Raw genomic sequence first — 15862 nt, forward strand, 5'->3', positions numbered from 1 at the left:
AGCTTAAATGCTGTTAGGGCATGGTACATTAACGATCAGACGCCACCATGCCTTAGAAACTAACCTTCGACAACAAATCAATCTGTCAAATTTCAATGTGCAAAAACAACAGGGAAAGCCCTATACAGGGAGTGCAGAATTATTAGGCAAATTAGTATTTTGACCACATCATGCATGTTATGCATGTTGTCTTACTCCAAGCTGTATAGGCTCGAAAGCCTACTACCAATTAAGCATATTAGGTGATGTGCATCTCTGTAATGAGAAGGGGTGTGGTCTAATGACATCAACACCCTATATCAGGTGTGCATAATTATTAGGCAACTTCCTTTCCTTTGGCAAAATGGGTCAAAAGAAGGACTTGACAGGCTCAGAAAAGTCAAAAATAGTGAGATATCTTGCAGAGGGATGAAGCACTCTTAAAATTGCAAAGCTTCTGAAGCGTGATCATCGAACAATCAAGTGTTTCATTCAAAATAGTCAACAGGGTCGCAAGAAGCGTGTGGAAAAACCAAGGCGCAAAATAACTGCCCATGAACTGAGAAAAGTCAAGCGTGCAGCTGCCAAGATGCCACTTGCCACCAGTTTGGCCATATTTCAGAGCTGCAACATCACTGGAGTGCCCAAAAGCACAAGGTGTGCAATACTCAGAGACATGGCCAAGGTAAGAAAGGCTGAAAGACGACCACCACTGAACAAGACACACAAGCTGAAATGTCAAGACTGGGCCAAGAAATATCTCAAGACTGATTTTTCTAAGGTTTTATGGACTGATGAAATGAGAGTGAGTCTTGATGGGCCAGATGGATGGGCCCGTGGCTGGATTGGTAAAGGGCAGAGAGCTCCAGTCCGACTCAGACGCCAGCAAGGTGGAGGTGGAGTACTGGTTTGGGCTGGTATCATCAAAGATGAGCTTGTGGGGCCTTTTAGGGTTGAGGATGGAGTCAAGCTCAACTCCCAGTCCTACTGCCAGTTTCTGGAAAACACCTTCTTCAAGCAGTGGTACAGGAAGAAGTCTGCATCCTTCAAGAAAAACATGATTTTCATGCAGGACAATGCTCCATCACACGCGTCCAAGTACTCCACAGCATGGCTGGCAAGAAAGGGTATAAAAGAAGAAAACATTGAATGTAACACTAGAGTGTTGTCAATTCTTCTAACTGGTAAAAAAGTGAAGCCAGCTATGCATGAAGTTTGGCAAAAAAAAACCAAAAAAAAAAAAACCACACTTATTTCCTATATATGTATATATTATAAAATAAAGCATTTTATAATATTTTATACATATATAATGCATATGTATGATTACATTATAAGTGTATTTTGAGATATATGTACAACTTGACCTTGTGCTTAGGGTCATTGTCATGCTGAAAAGTCAAAGAGCTTCCCATGCGCAGCCTTACTGCAGAAGAATGCAAATTCTGTGCCAGTATATTTTGATGAATGGCGACATCTTTTGGAGGGTTCCAAGGATCCCATTCAGATTATTACTGATCACAAGAACCTGGTATATATTGTGGATACCAAACGACTGTCTTCTAGACAAGCTAGATGGGCATTATGTTTGTCTCGCTTTAACTTCATTATCACCTACAGACCCGGTTCTAAGAACGTTAAAGCTGACGCCTTGTCTAGGCAAGCGGACGTTGAATCTGATCTAGAACAAGAGACATCCCCTATTATTTCTCCTGAGTGTATTATTGCATCCACTGTCCTTTCTTTATAGTCCCCTTTGCTTCGTGCTATCATGGCAGCTCAGCCCCAGGCAACAAACCTCAAGATAAATTGTTTATAGCATTGCCTGACAGGAAAGAAGTGCTGAAGGTATTCCATGACAATGTGACCGCTGGGCATCCGGGTATTAATAAAACTGTATCCGCCATTACCAAGTAATTTTGGTGGGAATCACTCATGAGGGAAATTAAGGATTATGTAGAAGCCTGCTCTGTTTGTGCAGTTTCGAAGGTTCCTCAAACTTCCGTGTGGATTCTTACAGCCACTTCCTATACCCAGTATCCCATGGTCTCTTTATCGATGGATTTAATTGTTAAACTGCCTAGTTCCAATGGGTATACTACCATCCTCATGGTAGTAGACCGTTTTTCCAAAATGGCACACTTTACTGCACTTAAAAAATTGTCATCGGGGCGGAGCCTAGCATCCAGGCAGAGCGGTTGTGCTGAACCTCAGCTCCCGCTTGAATCGGCACATATTTGGGGTAAAACCCCCCCCAAAAATGAGTACACGCACACTGGAGTGAAACCATCGTGACAGGGACACCCGGGAGAACCCTTCAATACAAGAATCAAGCGTGAAACCTCCCGGGACCCTGCTCTGCAACACGAGGCCCATTGGAGATCGAGCAGTGGAGAGACGGCCGCTCTCCATGCTGACGGTCCTGCACATGGATCCCTCTGGGCTCTCACCTCCTACCCCCCCCCCCCTCTGGACCGATGGGGGTCATCTTGGTCCATATCCAGCGACTGGGGAGACGGACATAAGCCGAAACTGCAGGCCGACTACCTGCTGCATCAGGGCAGCCGTGCACGTGGCGCGCCCAATATGGCGGCGGCAAGCTCACCATGCAAATCAGATCACACACCTACGATGGAGATCCACTGCGACGTCCAGCAGCGCCTAGATGCTATCTTCGCCCGCTTCTGGCACAAGCTCTGGGACCGGCTGCAAACACCACAGGCAACCCTGCAAACGCTACCACAAAAGGGCAATCTGACCCGTGAACGGGGAAAGTCACCTCTGAATGAGCAGCCAGAAAGCAAAAACGAGGCTGGAAACGGGGGGAAGAGGCGCCCTCCTGGCACAGCAACAATCCCCACGCTAGCCACACAAGCACGTGGCCCACCCGGGCTGACTGTCATGAGGAGACTGCCTCCGCGGCAGCAACCACCCTGCAGGAAGAAAGCCTGCAGGAAGAAAGCAACCACCCTGCATCAGGGCAGCCGTGCACGTGGCGCGCCCAATATGGCGGCGGCAAGCTCACCATGCAAATCAGATCACACACCTACGATGGAGATCCACTGCGACGTCCAGCAGCGCCTAGATGCTATCTTCGCCCGCTTCTGGCACAAGCTCTGGGACCGGCTGCAAACACCACAGGCAACCCTGCAAACGCTACCACAAAAGGGCAATCTGACCCGTGAACGGGGAAAGTCACCTCTGAATGAGCAGCCAGAAAGCAAAAACGAGGCTGGAAACGGGGGGAAGAGGCGCCCTCCTGGCACAGCAACAATCCCCACGCTAGCCACACAAGCACGTGGCCCACCCGGGCTGACGGTCATGAGGAGACTGCCTCCGCGGCAGCAACCACCCTGCAGGAAGAAAGCCCACCACAGGCGGGAACACGGGCATCCTCCGCTGCACCAGACGAGGGAATGCTTTAAACACACAGAACCCTCCGTCCGAATATGCCGCCCTCTACAAAGGTATGGGGTTGGAAGGGGGCCTCGGCCTGCAATTGCCGCTCCGGCATCCGCAGCCTTCCTACCCCTGGGGACACTCTGCCGCGAACCGGCATGGGTTAAAAGGGACTGGTTTGTGGACTCATTACTCTCTTCAACTCTATTATTACTTGAATTTGCCAAAAGCTTATATTTAACCTAATCGCTACTGTGTTGTATGCTACTACCTAACGCTCATTTCATGTTTAGTGCATTGTCTCTCACCTGTTATTTGTTTAGATCTTAGCCACATATGAGGATAACTGTAAGTGCTATGTTAAGTGCCCGGCGAGTTTTATCTGTTACACACACTCCACATAGCCTGCATAAAGCCAGTTAGACAAACCAGAAGCTCTGCATGATATTTTCTCTGCATGTTATAAGTATGCCGCAGCTATTGATCATGTAGTCAAATGTCTATGCATGTTGCCCACCCACCTAAGCGTGGAACCTAAACCTGAATCACTCACCCTTACTCTAACGCATGTGGTAACCCACTCATAGCTTCACTGGCTCTTGTCACTGCAAAATAACCACATGCCTAGAAAGTTCAGCGATATCACCCCAAGTTCTGTTACCAAATACTTAAACAAAGTAAAGATAAACCGTTTCTATTATATATATATATATATATATATATATATATATAAAATGTGCTTGATCTACCCTGTACCCTTATGTTCAACTGTTCGTACTGTGCTAGAGGACTGCCTTTGGGGTACCTCACAAGCAACTGTCTTTTCCCTACGCACTACAAAAATAAAGAATTAAAAAAAAAAAATTGTCATCGTCTCAGGACCTGGTGCACATATTTATACGCGATATTGTCAGGCTACATGGTATTCCTCAAAACATTGTGTCTGACAAGGGTTCCCAATTTGTGTCACGGTTCTGTAGGGCATTCAATAAACACTTGGGCATTAAATGGTCATTTTCCTCTGCTTACCATCCCCAAACTAATGGTACGGCTGAAAGAGATAACCAATCATTAGAGCTGTATTTACGTTGCTTCGTGAATAGTACTCAGTCTAACTGGGCTGAATTTGCAAGGAATAACACTACCCATGACTTATCTGGGCATAGTCCATTTTTTGTCAATAAGGATTATTATCCTGCTGTTCTCCCTGCTGTGTTTGCTGATAAGGCTATCCCTACTCTGGATGATCACCTTACCTCCATTTGTAATACCTGGACTAAGGTTCACTCCGCTCTTGTAACAGCTCGCTTTAAGTTTCATGCGGATAAACGGCAGAGTGCCAATCCGGTTTACCAGGTGGGTGATCGGGTTTGGTTATCCTCACGCAACATCAGGTTGAAGGTTCCCAGCATGAAGTTTGCTCCGAGGTTCCTTGATCCTTTTCGTGTGGTTAGGAGAATCAACCCTGTTTCTTATTCTCTGGCCCTTCCAGCGTCCTTACATATACCTAATACTTTTCATGTGTCCTTGCACAAACCGCTGGATTGCAATCGGTACACAAGTCTGGTTGTTCCCCCTCCTCCTTTGGTTGTTGTTTCTGGACAGGAGGAGTACGAAGGCGAGGAGTACGAAGGCTCCTCCATCATTGATTCCAGGTTTTCTCGTGGCTCCTTACAGTATTTGGTTGATTGGAGGGGGTATGGGCCTGCTGACCATTCTTGGGTTTCGGCTTCTGATATCCATGCTGGCCGTAAAATTAGTTCTTTTCACACCAAGTTTCCTCTCAAACCTGGTCCTGCCCGCCCGGTGGGTGGTTTTCAGGTGGGGGTAAGGTCACGTATTCATCCGCACATAAAAATGTGGTTAATGGCATTTACTGCCCTGACAGGAAAAGTTGTGCCGAGCAGCAATCATGCACATGGAAACCTGGTAATTACTTTTGGTGCCAATCAAATCCACAGGAGGGGTATTTAAACCCAATTCTCCTCTTGCACATTGCCCTGACGTGGTTTCATCTTGATGGTAATCTGAGAGTGCGTTCCTGATCTTGATTTTCTGGTATTTGACTTTGGCTTCATTTTGACTTCCCTAAATTCTCGTGTCCTTGACTTTTGGCTTTCCCTCATTGTTGTGTCTGATTCTGTGTTCCTGACCTTGGCAAGAATTTTGACTATTCTTGGATACATTAAGCCGGCCATACGTTATCCTTAGTCCTAGGTGTGACACAGTTTTGTGTGCTGGATCAACTTGTAATCCTGACACTAACTTGTTAAGTGCATCAACATGAGAGCTAACAAACTTATTAACTATTTATACACAGACACAAATTGCAATTTAAAAAGTCACAGGAGTGAGAAATTAACCTTTAATTGCCATTTTAACCTGTGTGCGTCACCTTGTGTTTTTATCAAGGCAAATATTCAAGGGTAAACTTTTGATCAGGGCCATTTGGGTGATTTCTGTTATCATTGTGATTTAAAAAGGAGTCAAACAACTATGTGTAATAAATGGTTTCACATGATCACGATCCTTTAATGAACATTTATTTTGTCAGATCAGTCATTTTCAAAATCCATGTTAAAAATTTCACAATATCTGCCAGAGTATGCAAACTTTTGATAACAACTGTAATTGTTATTGGCCAACTAGCCTGTAACAAATATTTCTCAAAATAAAAGGATTCTGTATCTCACTGTGCTCTATTACTAGCGGGTAAATATATGAAGCACGAAAAATACCCTGGCATAAGGTTAAAATCTTCTAAAAATTATAATTTTTTAAAATCAAAATCATGCAATTCTAGGCAGCAATAATCTCTACTAGTTCTAGGAAACTCAGTCTACACCCTAACATAAATCATGGCCTCAACAAATATTAGACACAGAAATAGCCCCTGGCAATGCGTCTCCCTATCCATGGTCGATAAGGAAACCAGCCGTTTGTGTACTCCAGAGGCAGATATTACTTCAAGTATTCCTTTGAACTAATACATGGCATTCAGACAGAAATTTCCAGGAGGAAATGCCACCTCCTCCAAGCGCTCGGTCAGAATTCCAAGGAGGAGAGCACGGACGCTGTCTCCAGTGCTTGAGAAAGCAGAGGAAGAGCGTTTTTCACAAGATGGTGAGAGTGATAGACCTCACCATCTCCTCTCACTTCTCCAGGCCAGCAGCAGTAAGTGTTACAGGGTATTTATTTATGCTGCAAGTGTGTTTGCCTGTATGTTTTTATGAACATTTTGCCTGGCTCTTAAATATTGGGGAAATCTATTCAGCTATGTTCTAAATGACTAGTTGTAGCAAATCATTCAAATTGAATTGCAAAAACACTTTGTGCTGTGGCTGCGAGCAGCTGCAATACTGGTGCCCTGCCACGGCCGATAGAGCGCTTAGGTGTCCGTAAGATCGCTAACAGTAGTCCACGCTGGCTGCACAGCACTGCACAGAGTGGCTGTCTGACAAGGCCAGCTGCCTCCCACCCCCCACCCCCTTGCAGTGCCAGAGGAGTCTGGCCTGCTTGAGCAGAGAAGAGCTGGAACTGGAGGGCAGACAGCTTATCTTAAAGGACCACTATAGTGCCAGGAAAACATACTCGTTTTCCTGGCACTATAGTGCCCTGAGGGTGCCCCCACCCTCAGGGTCCTCCTCCCGCCCGGCTCAGGGTTAAACTTACCTCTTTCTCCAGCGCCGGGCGCTGAGCTCTCCTCCTCCTCCTCGGCTGAATGCGCATGCGCGGCAGACAGGTAAGAAAAAAGGGTTAATCCTAGCTGGACCAGGCACCCAGACCACTTCATTAAGCTGAAGTGGTCTGGGTGCCTATAGTGGTCCTTTAAGGTGAGGGAAGAGGGGCTTGGGGGACTGTGTTAAATTTGGAGGAGGGAGGGGGCAGTATATTCATTTGTAGGGAGAGCGGCAGAATATTTCATTTAGAGGAGGGAGGGCTGCAGTACGTTCGTTTGGAGGAAGGAACACTATAGGGTCAGGAACACAAACATGTATTCCTGACCCTATAGTGCAAAACCCACATTTTAGGTGGCTTGCCACCCCTCTCCCTCCACTTAAAAGTTACTAAAACTCACCTTATTTCCAGCACCACTTGGTGACATCAGAATTGTTGATTTTTAGCTAATCCATGGCTTTCGCCTTGGCAAGGGGGCGGGGCCAAACATTGTTTTGGCCAATCAGCACCTCCTCTTAGAGATGCATTCAATCAATGCATCTCTAGGAGGAAAATGTAGCGTCCCCATGTAGAGTGTGGGGACTCTGAACGGCACTGCTGCCTACTGTGCAGCACTGAGCCAGGAAGCACCTTCAGTGGCCATCTGAGTAGTGGCCCCTTGGAGGTGTCCCTAGGGACAATGTAAACACTGCCTTTTCTCTGAAAAGGCAGTGTTTACATGAAAATGCCTGCAGGTAATTATTATACTCACCAGAACAACTACATTAAGCTGTAGTTGTTCTGGTGACTATAGTGTCCCTTTAATTTGGAGGAGGAAGGGGCAGTATATATTTATTTGTAGGTGGGAGGGGTGACACTGTGTTAAATTAGAGGAAGGGCAGTGTATTAAATTGGGTAAACTATACATTTAAATTAAGAAACTATACATTTGAGGTTAAAGATGTTGCAGGGTGATAGGCAGACTTTACGAATTGCCTCATGGTTCCTCATGTGCATTGAGCTGTAGAAGTGCCCTTTCGTTAGCAGAAAAGCCCTGCAATGACCTCGTGGACCAGACAAACACATATGATGTATTTTCTGGAGTTTCCTCCCCCCTTTATATAGGGATTTGCAGCACTGCTGCAAGGCACAGGTCTGGAAGAATGTATAGAAAGCTTAGAATATTTGTCTGTAGGAACCTAGAATATCCTTTTTGATTTTGTAAGCTACAAACACATACTCATTACAATTCATTGTGAAATCACATTGGTATTTAACATAAAAATGGGAGAGCCAACATTTTAAAACAACTATTTCCATGATTTAAAGAAACACTCCAAGCACAATAACCATTACAGAGCGCTGGAGTGCCTAGCAGTCAGTTTGGTAATGGTAAGAACCTAGGGTACGTCAGGTGCCTCTCAGATGCTCTCTACACAAGTTAAGCTCGATAGCACAGGACTTAGATTAGAAGACCTAATAGTAGCTACTAGAAGGAGCTTCTTGATTTCCGTAGTGAAAGCAGTGGCACCCGGAAAGCAACACTGTAGAAATGCTTTGATTGTTTACATGGGCATGACATTCCTGGCACTACAACTAGAGCATGCGGTAATGGTTATGGTACTTGGAGTTTTCCTTTAATTTTCATAATTAATAATGTTACAATTGGCCTGAATACAAAAAAATACAATGAAATTACTTTAAAAACCACCAGCCTTGTTAGAATAATAGATGCTTTTGTCTAAAGCAACAACTGTTTACAGGAATTTAAGATAATAGTCAAATTTAATTACCTCTAAAAGGCCTCCTTCATCGAACCGAAGGACTTCAATGACATTTTCAGACTGAATGAATGCTGCAATGAGAATAAAAAAGCCAGTTCGGTTAGAGAACACACATTCTGGAGATACAATTTACAAAATAAGGCATGAAATGTTGATAGTATTTAAAATTAACTTTAAAATTTTATTATAGGACAGACAACACCTGCAGATAATGCATTTATAAAAAAGGGGGGAAAAAATATTTAACCACCAAAGGGCCCAGCAGATGCAATTATTTAGCTACAGACATTCTCCTTATACACTTGAAAGAGTTCTCTCCAACCAGGGGTCTCTCATTCTGGTCTAGGGGCACACACTAAAAAAAACAAACAGAAAAAACCCAAAAAACCTCATGTACAGCATGGGACATGCTATGTTGTTGTCTACACAGGCACTGCAAGTACAACTTGGACAAAAATGGATGTCAGGCTGTGCTTTCCAGCTGCTTGACAGCACTAGGGTACTGGATTAAAGCAAATAACTGCAGCATTAAGCCACTTTCAGAAAGGAAACTTTCAGTGCAAGGTACTCTGAAAACTATTAACGTTGCAATAATACAGCTTTGTGCTTAGAGTGACCATCTAAGTATTCTTATTCAGCTATACTAGGTTTCATTAAAGGAACACTATAGCGTTAGGAATACAAATATGTATTCCTAACGCTACAGAGCCATAGTCACCGTTTAGGTGACAAGAACCCCGTTGCGCGGCGAATAAATGGTTAGGTTAACCATTAATTTGCTTACCTTAATCCAGGCTCCCTCGGCACTGGTGACTTCTCCTCCTCCATCAACGTCAGCTTCCGAGTGGAGCCGAATGCACATTCAAACCTGCCCATAGGAAAGCATTTGACACTGGACTCCGTGAGGACCTCCAGCGTCAAAAAAGTGTGATTTACTCAGTGTAAATCGCAGAAGCGGCCACTAATAGCTGTCAGGGAGACAGTCACTAGAGGCTGGATTAACACTGCAGTGTAAACATTTCAGCTGCAGTGTTAAAATTAGGAGGACCTGGCACCCCCAGACCACTTTATTGAGCTGAAGTGGTCTGGGTGCCTATAGTGGTCCTTAGGGGTGCTGCACACAATAAGCTTGTTTTACATAACTTTTCATGATAGATAAAAAAAAGTTATAGCATGTTATAATACAAAATGATTACTCTAAATATCAGAAAGGAAAATAAAGTTACATTAATATCATAGTGTACCAGAAATATTTTAAAAACCACAACCACCCCACAAACCTCTACAAAATGTGCAGTTTAAGAACCACATTGACAAATGTACACAGTACTGCTTAACCCCTTAAGGACACATGACATGTGTGACATGTCATGATTCCCTTTTATTCCAGACGTTTGGTCCTTAATGGGGTTAAAGGAACACTATAGCATTAAGAATATGTGGCGGATACCACAAAGCATAAGGTTAAAACCTCATTAAAAGTTCTAACACTCCCCTGGCTCCCTGTGTCACCCTCCATATGTATCCAGCAAATGCCTCTCTGCCTCGTCCAAAGTCCAGTGTACCCCAGGCTCTCCAGTGGGACTTGTCTACAGATCTCATGGAACTCTGGCTCAGTCGTAAACATCACCTCGGCCAGGCACTTTCTATTTTTACCCCTTTCCCAACGTTCAGTGAGTGCACTATTTAGAGGGGAGCTACAGCCGATCAAGGTGAACAATCGTTACCTATAAGGCAGAGGGAGCCCCACTACATCGACGCGCCAGAGACCCCGTTTAAACACCAATAAATGACTCAACGCCTGGAACTATTTTCAGCAAGGACTGTTCTAGCAGCCAGGCTAAACTTTAACTGGGTGGCGTTTCCCCAAACTTCCATGATTTAGGGCACTTTTTGGCCAGATTGGGTGCTCCAACAAGAGCAATCCGGGGATGTGATAAACCTGTTTTTCATTATTTTTTTGTATGTTAGAATCTCCTTATCCGGGTGAATTTAGCGAGTCTTGGCACAATTATCTCCCAAACAGACACCTGGGCAGCTCTGCTGTATAGTGAATGCTGGGGGTCTGTACATAAAAGGCTGCATTGTGTGCAATAAAACCAGTTCTTCTTCCCAGCATCATGTGCCTGATGTCTGAGAAAAGAGGCTATAAACACTAACTGTTCCTCATTCCAGCTGAGAGGAGAAACTAGTTGAGGTATCCAGTCGGGATACAAAGACTCTGCTACAGAATACAAACCTGTATTCCTAAAGCTTTGGTGCCACGGGGCCCTAGTTTTCTATACTTCCCCACGCAGTTAAAAACCCTTTACCATACCTCTAAACTACCACTAGCCAAAGGCAACCATTTATTTTTCCATAGAGATTTATGGTTGCATTTGACCTCAGCAGTCTAAATTACTTTCAATTCCTTCCTCCCTCGGCAATACCCTCAACCTCATTTTATCTAATATCTGCAACACTCCATTTCCTCTCTCTGATCACCACCTCTTATCATTTGATCTCAAGTACCACCTCACCCAACAACCTCAGCCTAACCCCTCTTAACTCAGGAGGAACCTTAATTCTATTGACCTCCAGCAGCTGTCAGCTGATATTGATTCACAACTGCTATCCATCCCTTCCTTCTCCTGTCCCTCACTGGCCATCTCTACATAACACTACCCTCACCTCTGCCTTGAACGCTGCAGCCCCGCTCCAAACATGCACCTCGAGCAGAACAGGCCCCAAACCGTGGCATACTAAATCAACACGCTACCCGTAAAGATGCTCCTGTTGTTCTGAACGCCCTGGAGGAAGTCTTGCACCCAAGCAGACTATCTCGATTATAGATTAATTTTGTGTTCATACAGCGCAGCCCTTTTACACTCTGAATGCAGGTGCTGCACACTATAGTTTCCCTTTAACCAAATAAATAATCTATCATGAGCTGTATATGGGAGTTTTCACAGTTTTTTAAAATAATATGGTCCAGGATAAATTAAAAATAAATAAAAACAACACACACACACCACATTTTTTATATATTGTGTGGTTACATTAGGTTCTCAGTGTTACAAAACATTCTGAAAAACTAGTATTCCATCCCATGACTTCCTTCCTGAACCCGCAACATCCATTACATCTAATAGAGATGTACAAGACTGCCAGTACACATGACTTGCTGCCTGCTATAGCCCAATATTAAGAATATCACTAATAAGGTAGAAAATACTCTATATGTTTCTTCAACCATAATTTATCACTTTGATATTCGCGGTTGGCGAGGGAGCTGTACTCTTCCTGCTCTGCTCTCCCGCCCTGCAGTAATGCTGGGAGCCGGAATATCATATCACTTTGGCCCTGACACCACTAAACAGCAAGAGAGCGCAGAGCAAGACGAACTTGAAGGTTTTAGGAACTACGCAGGACCCCAGGGAAAGGATTCACTCCAGCTCTCTTAAAGGTAAGGAGGTTGGGTGGACTTGAAAATTGTAACAAATAGTAATTTGTGAGTGTGTGAGAATGTTTGTGCACTCCAGCTTTAGCAGCGACGGTTTTGAAAAAATTAAAAATAAAGGCTGGGAGAAACATTTAAATGAAGTATGTGTATATACAGTCATGGGAAAAAGAAAGTACACCTGGTTTGAATTATCGGTTTTACATATCAGGACATAGTAACAATCTGTTCCTTAACCGTAGCAAAATTCAGTAAATACAACTTCATGTGAACAGACATGACAATGGTTTATTTAACAAAAATAAAAACTTAAAGATGGCATGTAATGTCATGCTTTGACAGTAATGCTTTTGTCTTGATTCACTAGACACCTGAGGAAGCCCTGTGTTAGCTGTGGCCTTATTAATTGGCCTCACACTAAGGAGCTATACACAGTGTTCAAAGTAAGCATAGTTAACAGCACTTTAAATCACTGTGGCTGCTTGAACTCGTTCAGCCAGCCCAAGTGATTATCTCGAAACTCAAGTGAGAGATTCTGAGAGGGAGACCGATAGGGGCTGAATAGATCCCGATCAGGTTTCCCTGCCGAAAGCCATCAGTGCTGGGCTGTGCATAACGCAGTGCCAATCACTGTGTGATAGATGGGGACAGCAACAGGATCTGTAGTGTGGGATCTCTCTCATGCTGCAATCACACAGTATGCTGTATTCTGTACTGTTAATAGGGTGATGTTTCTGCTGATGTCAGCTATAGGAATCCCTCTGCATTAGAGGTTGGGTTTGCATAACATGTTTAAATTCTTGACTTGCGGGAATAGAAATTTGGCATTGTTCAGTATGGTGGAAAAGATAGTGTAACCACCAAATAGCAACTCTAGAAAGTGGGTATTTAAAAGTTGGGGAAGATCTGATACTTGGCTATAGTCTTCTAGGGATCGACCGATTATCGGTCTGGCCAATATTCAGTATTTTCTGCAATATCGGTTTCGGCCTATAGAGAGACAGATATTGCTGATAATACATACTAGGACTGCTGGGTCCATGTCAAGCCCGGCGGTCCTAGGGGGGGGCTCGCAGCAAGCACTTATCTTCCCAGCAACTACACAGGAGAGCGGAAGGGAGCTGCAGGGAAGGTAAGTAAGAGCTTGCAGCGGGCCCTCGCTGTACTTTCCATGCCACTGGACCACTAGGAAATGCTATATCCCCCCTCCCTGGCCAGGTAACAAGCAGGGAGGGGAGGGGGGGGGGGGGGGGGAGACTAAAATGCCCCCTCCACCAAATGACATACCTACAGAAACACACACACACTGCATTATTTAAACATACTACACACACACACACATTATGTATATAATGCAGTGTGTGTGTAGTGTGTGTAGTGTGTGTATATAATGCAGTGTGTTTGTGTGTGTATTTAATGCAGTGTGTGTGTGTCTGTAGTGTGTGTATTTAATGCAGTGTGTGTGTATCTGAAGTGTGTGTGTTTAATGCAGTGTGTGTGTATCTGAAGTGTGTGTGTTTAATGCAGTGTGTGTGTAGTGTGTTTATATAATGCACACTACACAAAACAAAAAACCTAGAAGATAAGACCGTGGGTAACAACACAAGCACTACACTCTAAGGTAGTAGTGTCAGGTGTGACCACTAGTCTTGAATACCGAGATGAGACTCCAGGGGTCTCAATGGGCTTAACCCCAATATATTTGATAAACAAAAAGGCAAAAGATTAGATGTTGATAGACTCAGTGCAAACAGAGCCCTGAGTCTATATGCATCTCCCGGAGATAAAACTAATGGAGGAGACAATATTCTTATACTGGCGAAAAAGAATAATAGATAAATATATAACAATAGCCAGACCAATAGATCTAGTGAGATATATACATATCTACAAACTACTAAGCATCAGAGGTATAGAACAGGCAGGGATAATCTATGTAGGGGTATGATTCCAAATGCTAAAATGAAGCTTTATTAGAAATGGCTTGTATGAAGGGAATCAATCCCTATATACCAGGGTTCCTCAAACTCCGGCCCCCTAGATGTTGCTGAACTACAACTCCCATGATTCTTTGAATTACATAGATAGCCAGAGAATCATGGGAGTTTTAGTTCAGCAACATCTGGGGGGCCGGAGTTTAAGGACCCCTGCTATTGGTCTGGCTATTGTTATAAATGTATCTATTCTTTTTTCGCCAGTATAAGAATATTGTCTACTCCATTAGTTTTATCTCCAGGAGATGCATATAGACTGTTTGCACTGAGACTATCAGCATCTAATCTTTTGTCTTTTTGTTTATCACACTAAAACATACTGCATTATATACACACACTACACAAACACACTGCATTTAGTATATACACACACTCTGCATTCACTATACACACTACACAAAGACACTCTGCATTCACTATACACACTACACAAAGACACTCTGCATTCACTATACACACTACACAAAGACACTCTGCATTCACTATACACACTACACAAACACACTCTGCATTCATTATACACACTACACAAACACTCTGCATTCATTATATTTACACACACACCTCCCCTGTCTAAACACACTGCATCCACTACACATGGTATGTATATTTTGTGCATTTACCTTTAGAAATAGTTTATTTTTCCAAAAGTTATCTGCGATCGGCCTGAATGTTCACAGATTATCAGTATCGGCTCTAAAAAAAATCCATATCGGTCGATCCCTAGTCTTTTCTACAACTGTCAAAGATATGCATATGGTTTATTGTACTTGGGGACACTAGAAGAACACAAATATGAGGTCTTTACATTTAAAATAAGCCGTCAGGAAACGTAGACAACCATTAACACTAGGTTAAACCTACTTCATTACAAACACTCTAGGAGGAAGGTGCACTGGTTACTACAACTGGACCAACACACTTATTTTTTTCCCACAACAAATGCATAGATAATAAGGACTCTCTGTCACAACTACACAGTATTGTAAAAATCTCCAATGCTTGCTCAAAATATATCCATGGTTCTATCAGACACAGTCAAGCCTGCAGCAGAACAGTGTAAGAATTCTCGTGGATATGTGATTAACAAGGCAGCAACATTAAACACAGACAAAATACTAAAAACAGTTCTTTCTGCAAATGTATGCAGGCAATTTAAAGGACAACTAGGCTAGATTTGACATCATATTACACTTAATAGATATTGCATTAAAAATATTTTTTTAAAAAGTTAGAAAAAAAAAAAAAGAAAAATACATTAAGCTTTCCTGCAAATGCCAGAATGTTAAAGAACTACGATCAGCTCTCACTAAACTATTGTTTGATGCTCACGTAAAGGAACACTATAGTCACCCGAACTAGAGCTTAATTTAGTTGTTCAGTGTCTACAGCCTGTCCCTGCAGGCTTTTTAATATAAAAACTGCCTTGGAACACATCTAGTGGTAGTCACACAGACATTCCTTGGTCAGTGATACAAAGTGTGCAGTACTGATGATGATCAGCGTTCACGCACTGCATGGAGTCGCCTAACGCTCCCCATTGAGATACAATCATTAAATGCATCTCTACGAGGTGATGCTGATTGGCACAGTGCAAAAAAACAAACCTC

General features: G+C 43.4%; 1 protein-coding gene across 3 annotated transcripts in view; it reads right to left on the reverse strand.

Annotated features, from left to right (window-relative positions):
• Positions 1 to 15862, reverse strand: part of TMEM131 (transmembrane protein 131) — a 232515-nt gene that overhangs the window by 191578 nt on the left and 25075 nt on the right. For all 3 annotated transcript variants that reach the window (XM_063459103.1, XM_063459094.1, XM_063459085.1), the window contains exon 2: positions 8829 to 8890. In XM_063459103.1, coding sequence (XP_063315173.1) covers positions 8829 to 8890 — 62 coding nt within the window. The remainder of the gene's footprint in view (positions 1 to 8828; positions 8891 to 15862) is intronic.

The sequence above is a fragment of the Pelobates fuscus genome, chromosome 1 (assembly GCF_036172605.1).
Source record: "Pelobates fuscus isolate aPelFus1 chromosome 1, aPelFus1.pri, whole genome shotgun sequence".
Lineage (NCBI taxonomy): Eukaryota > Metazoa > Chordata > Amphibia > Anura > Pelobatidae > Pelobates > Pelobates fuscus.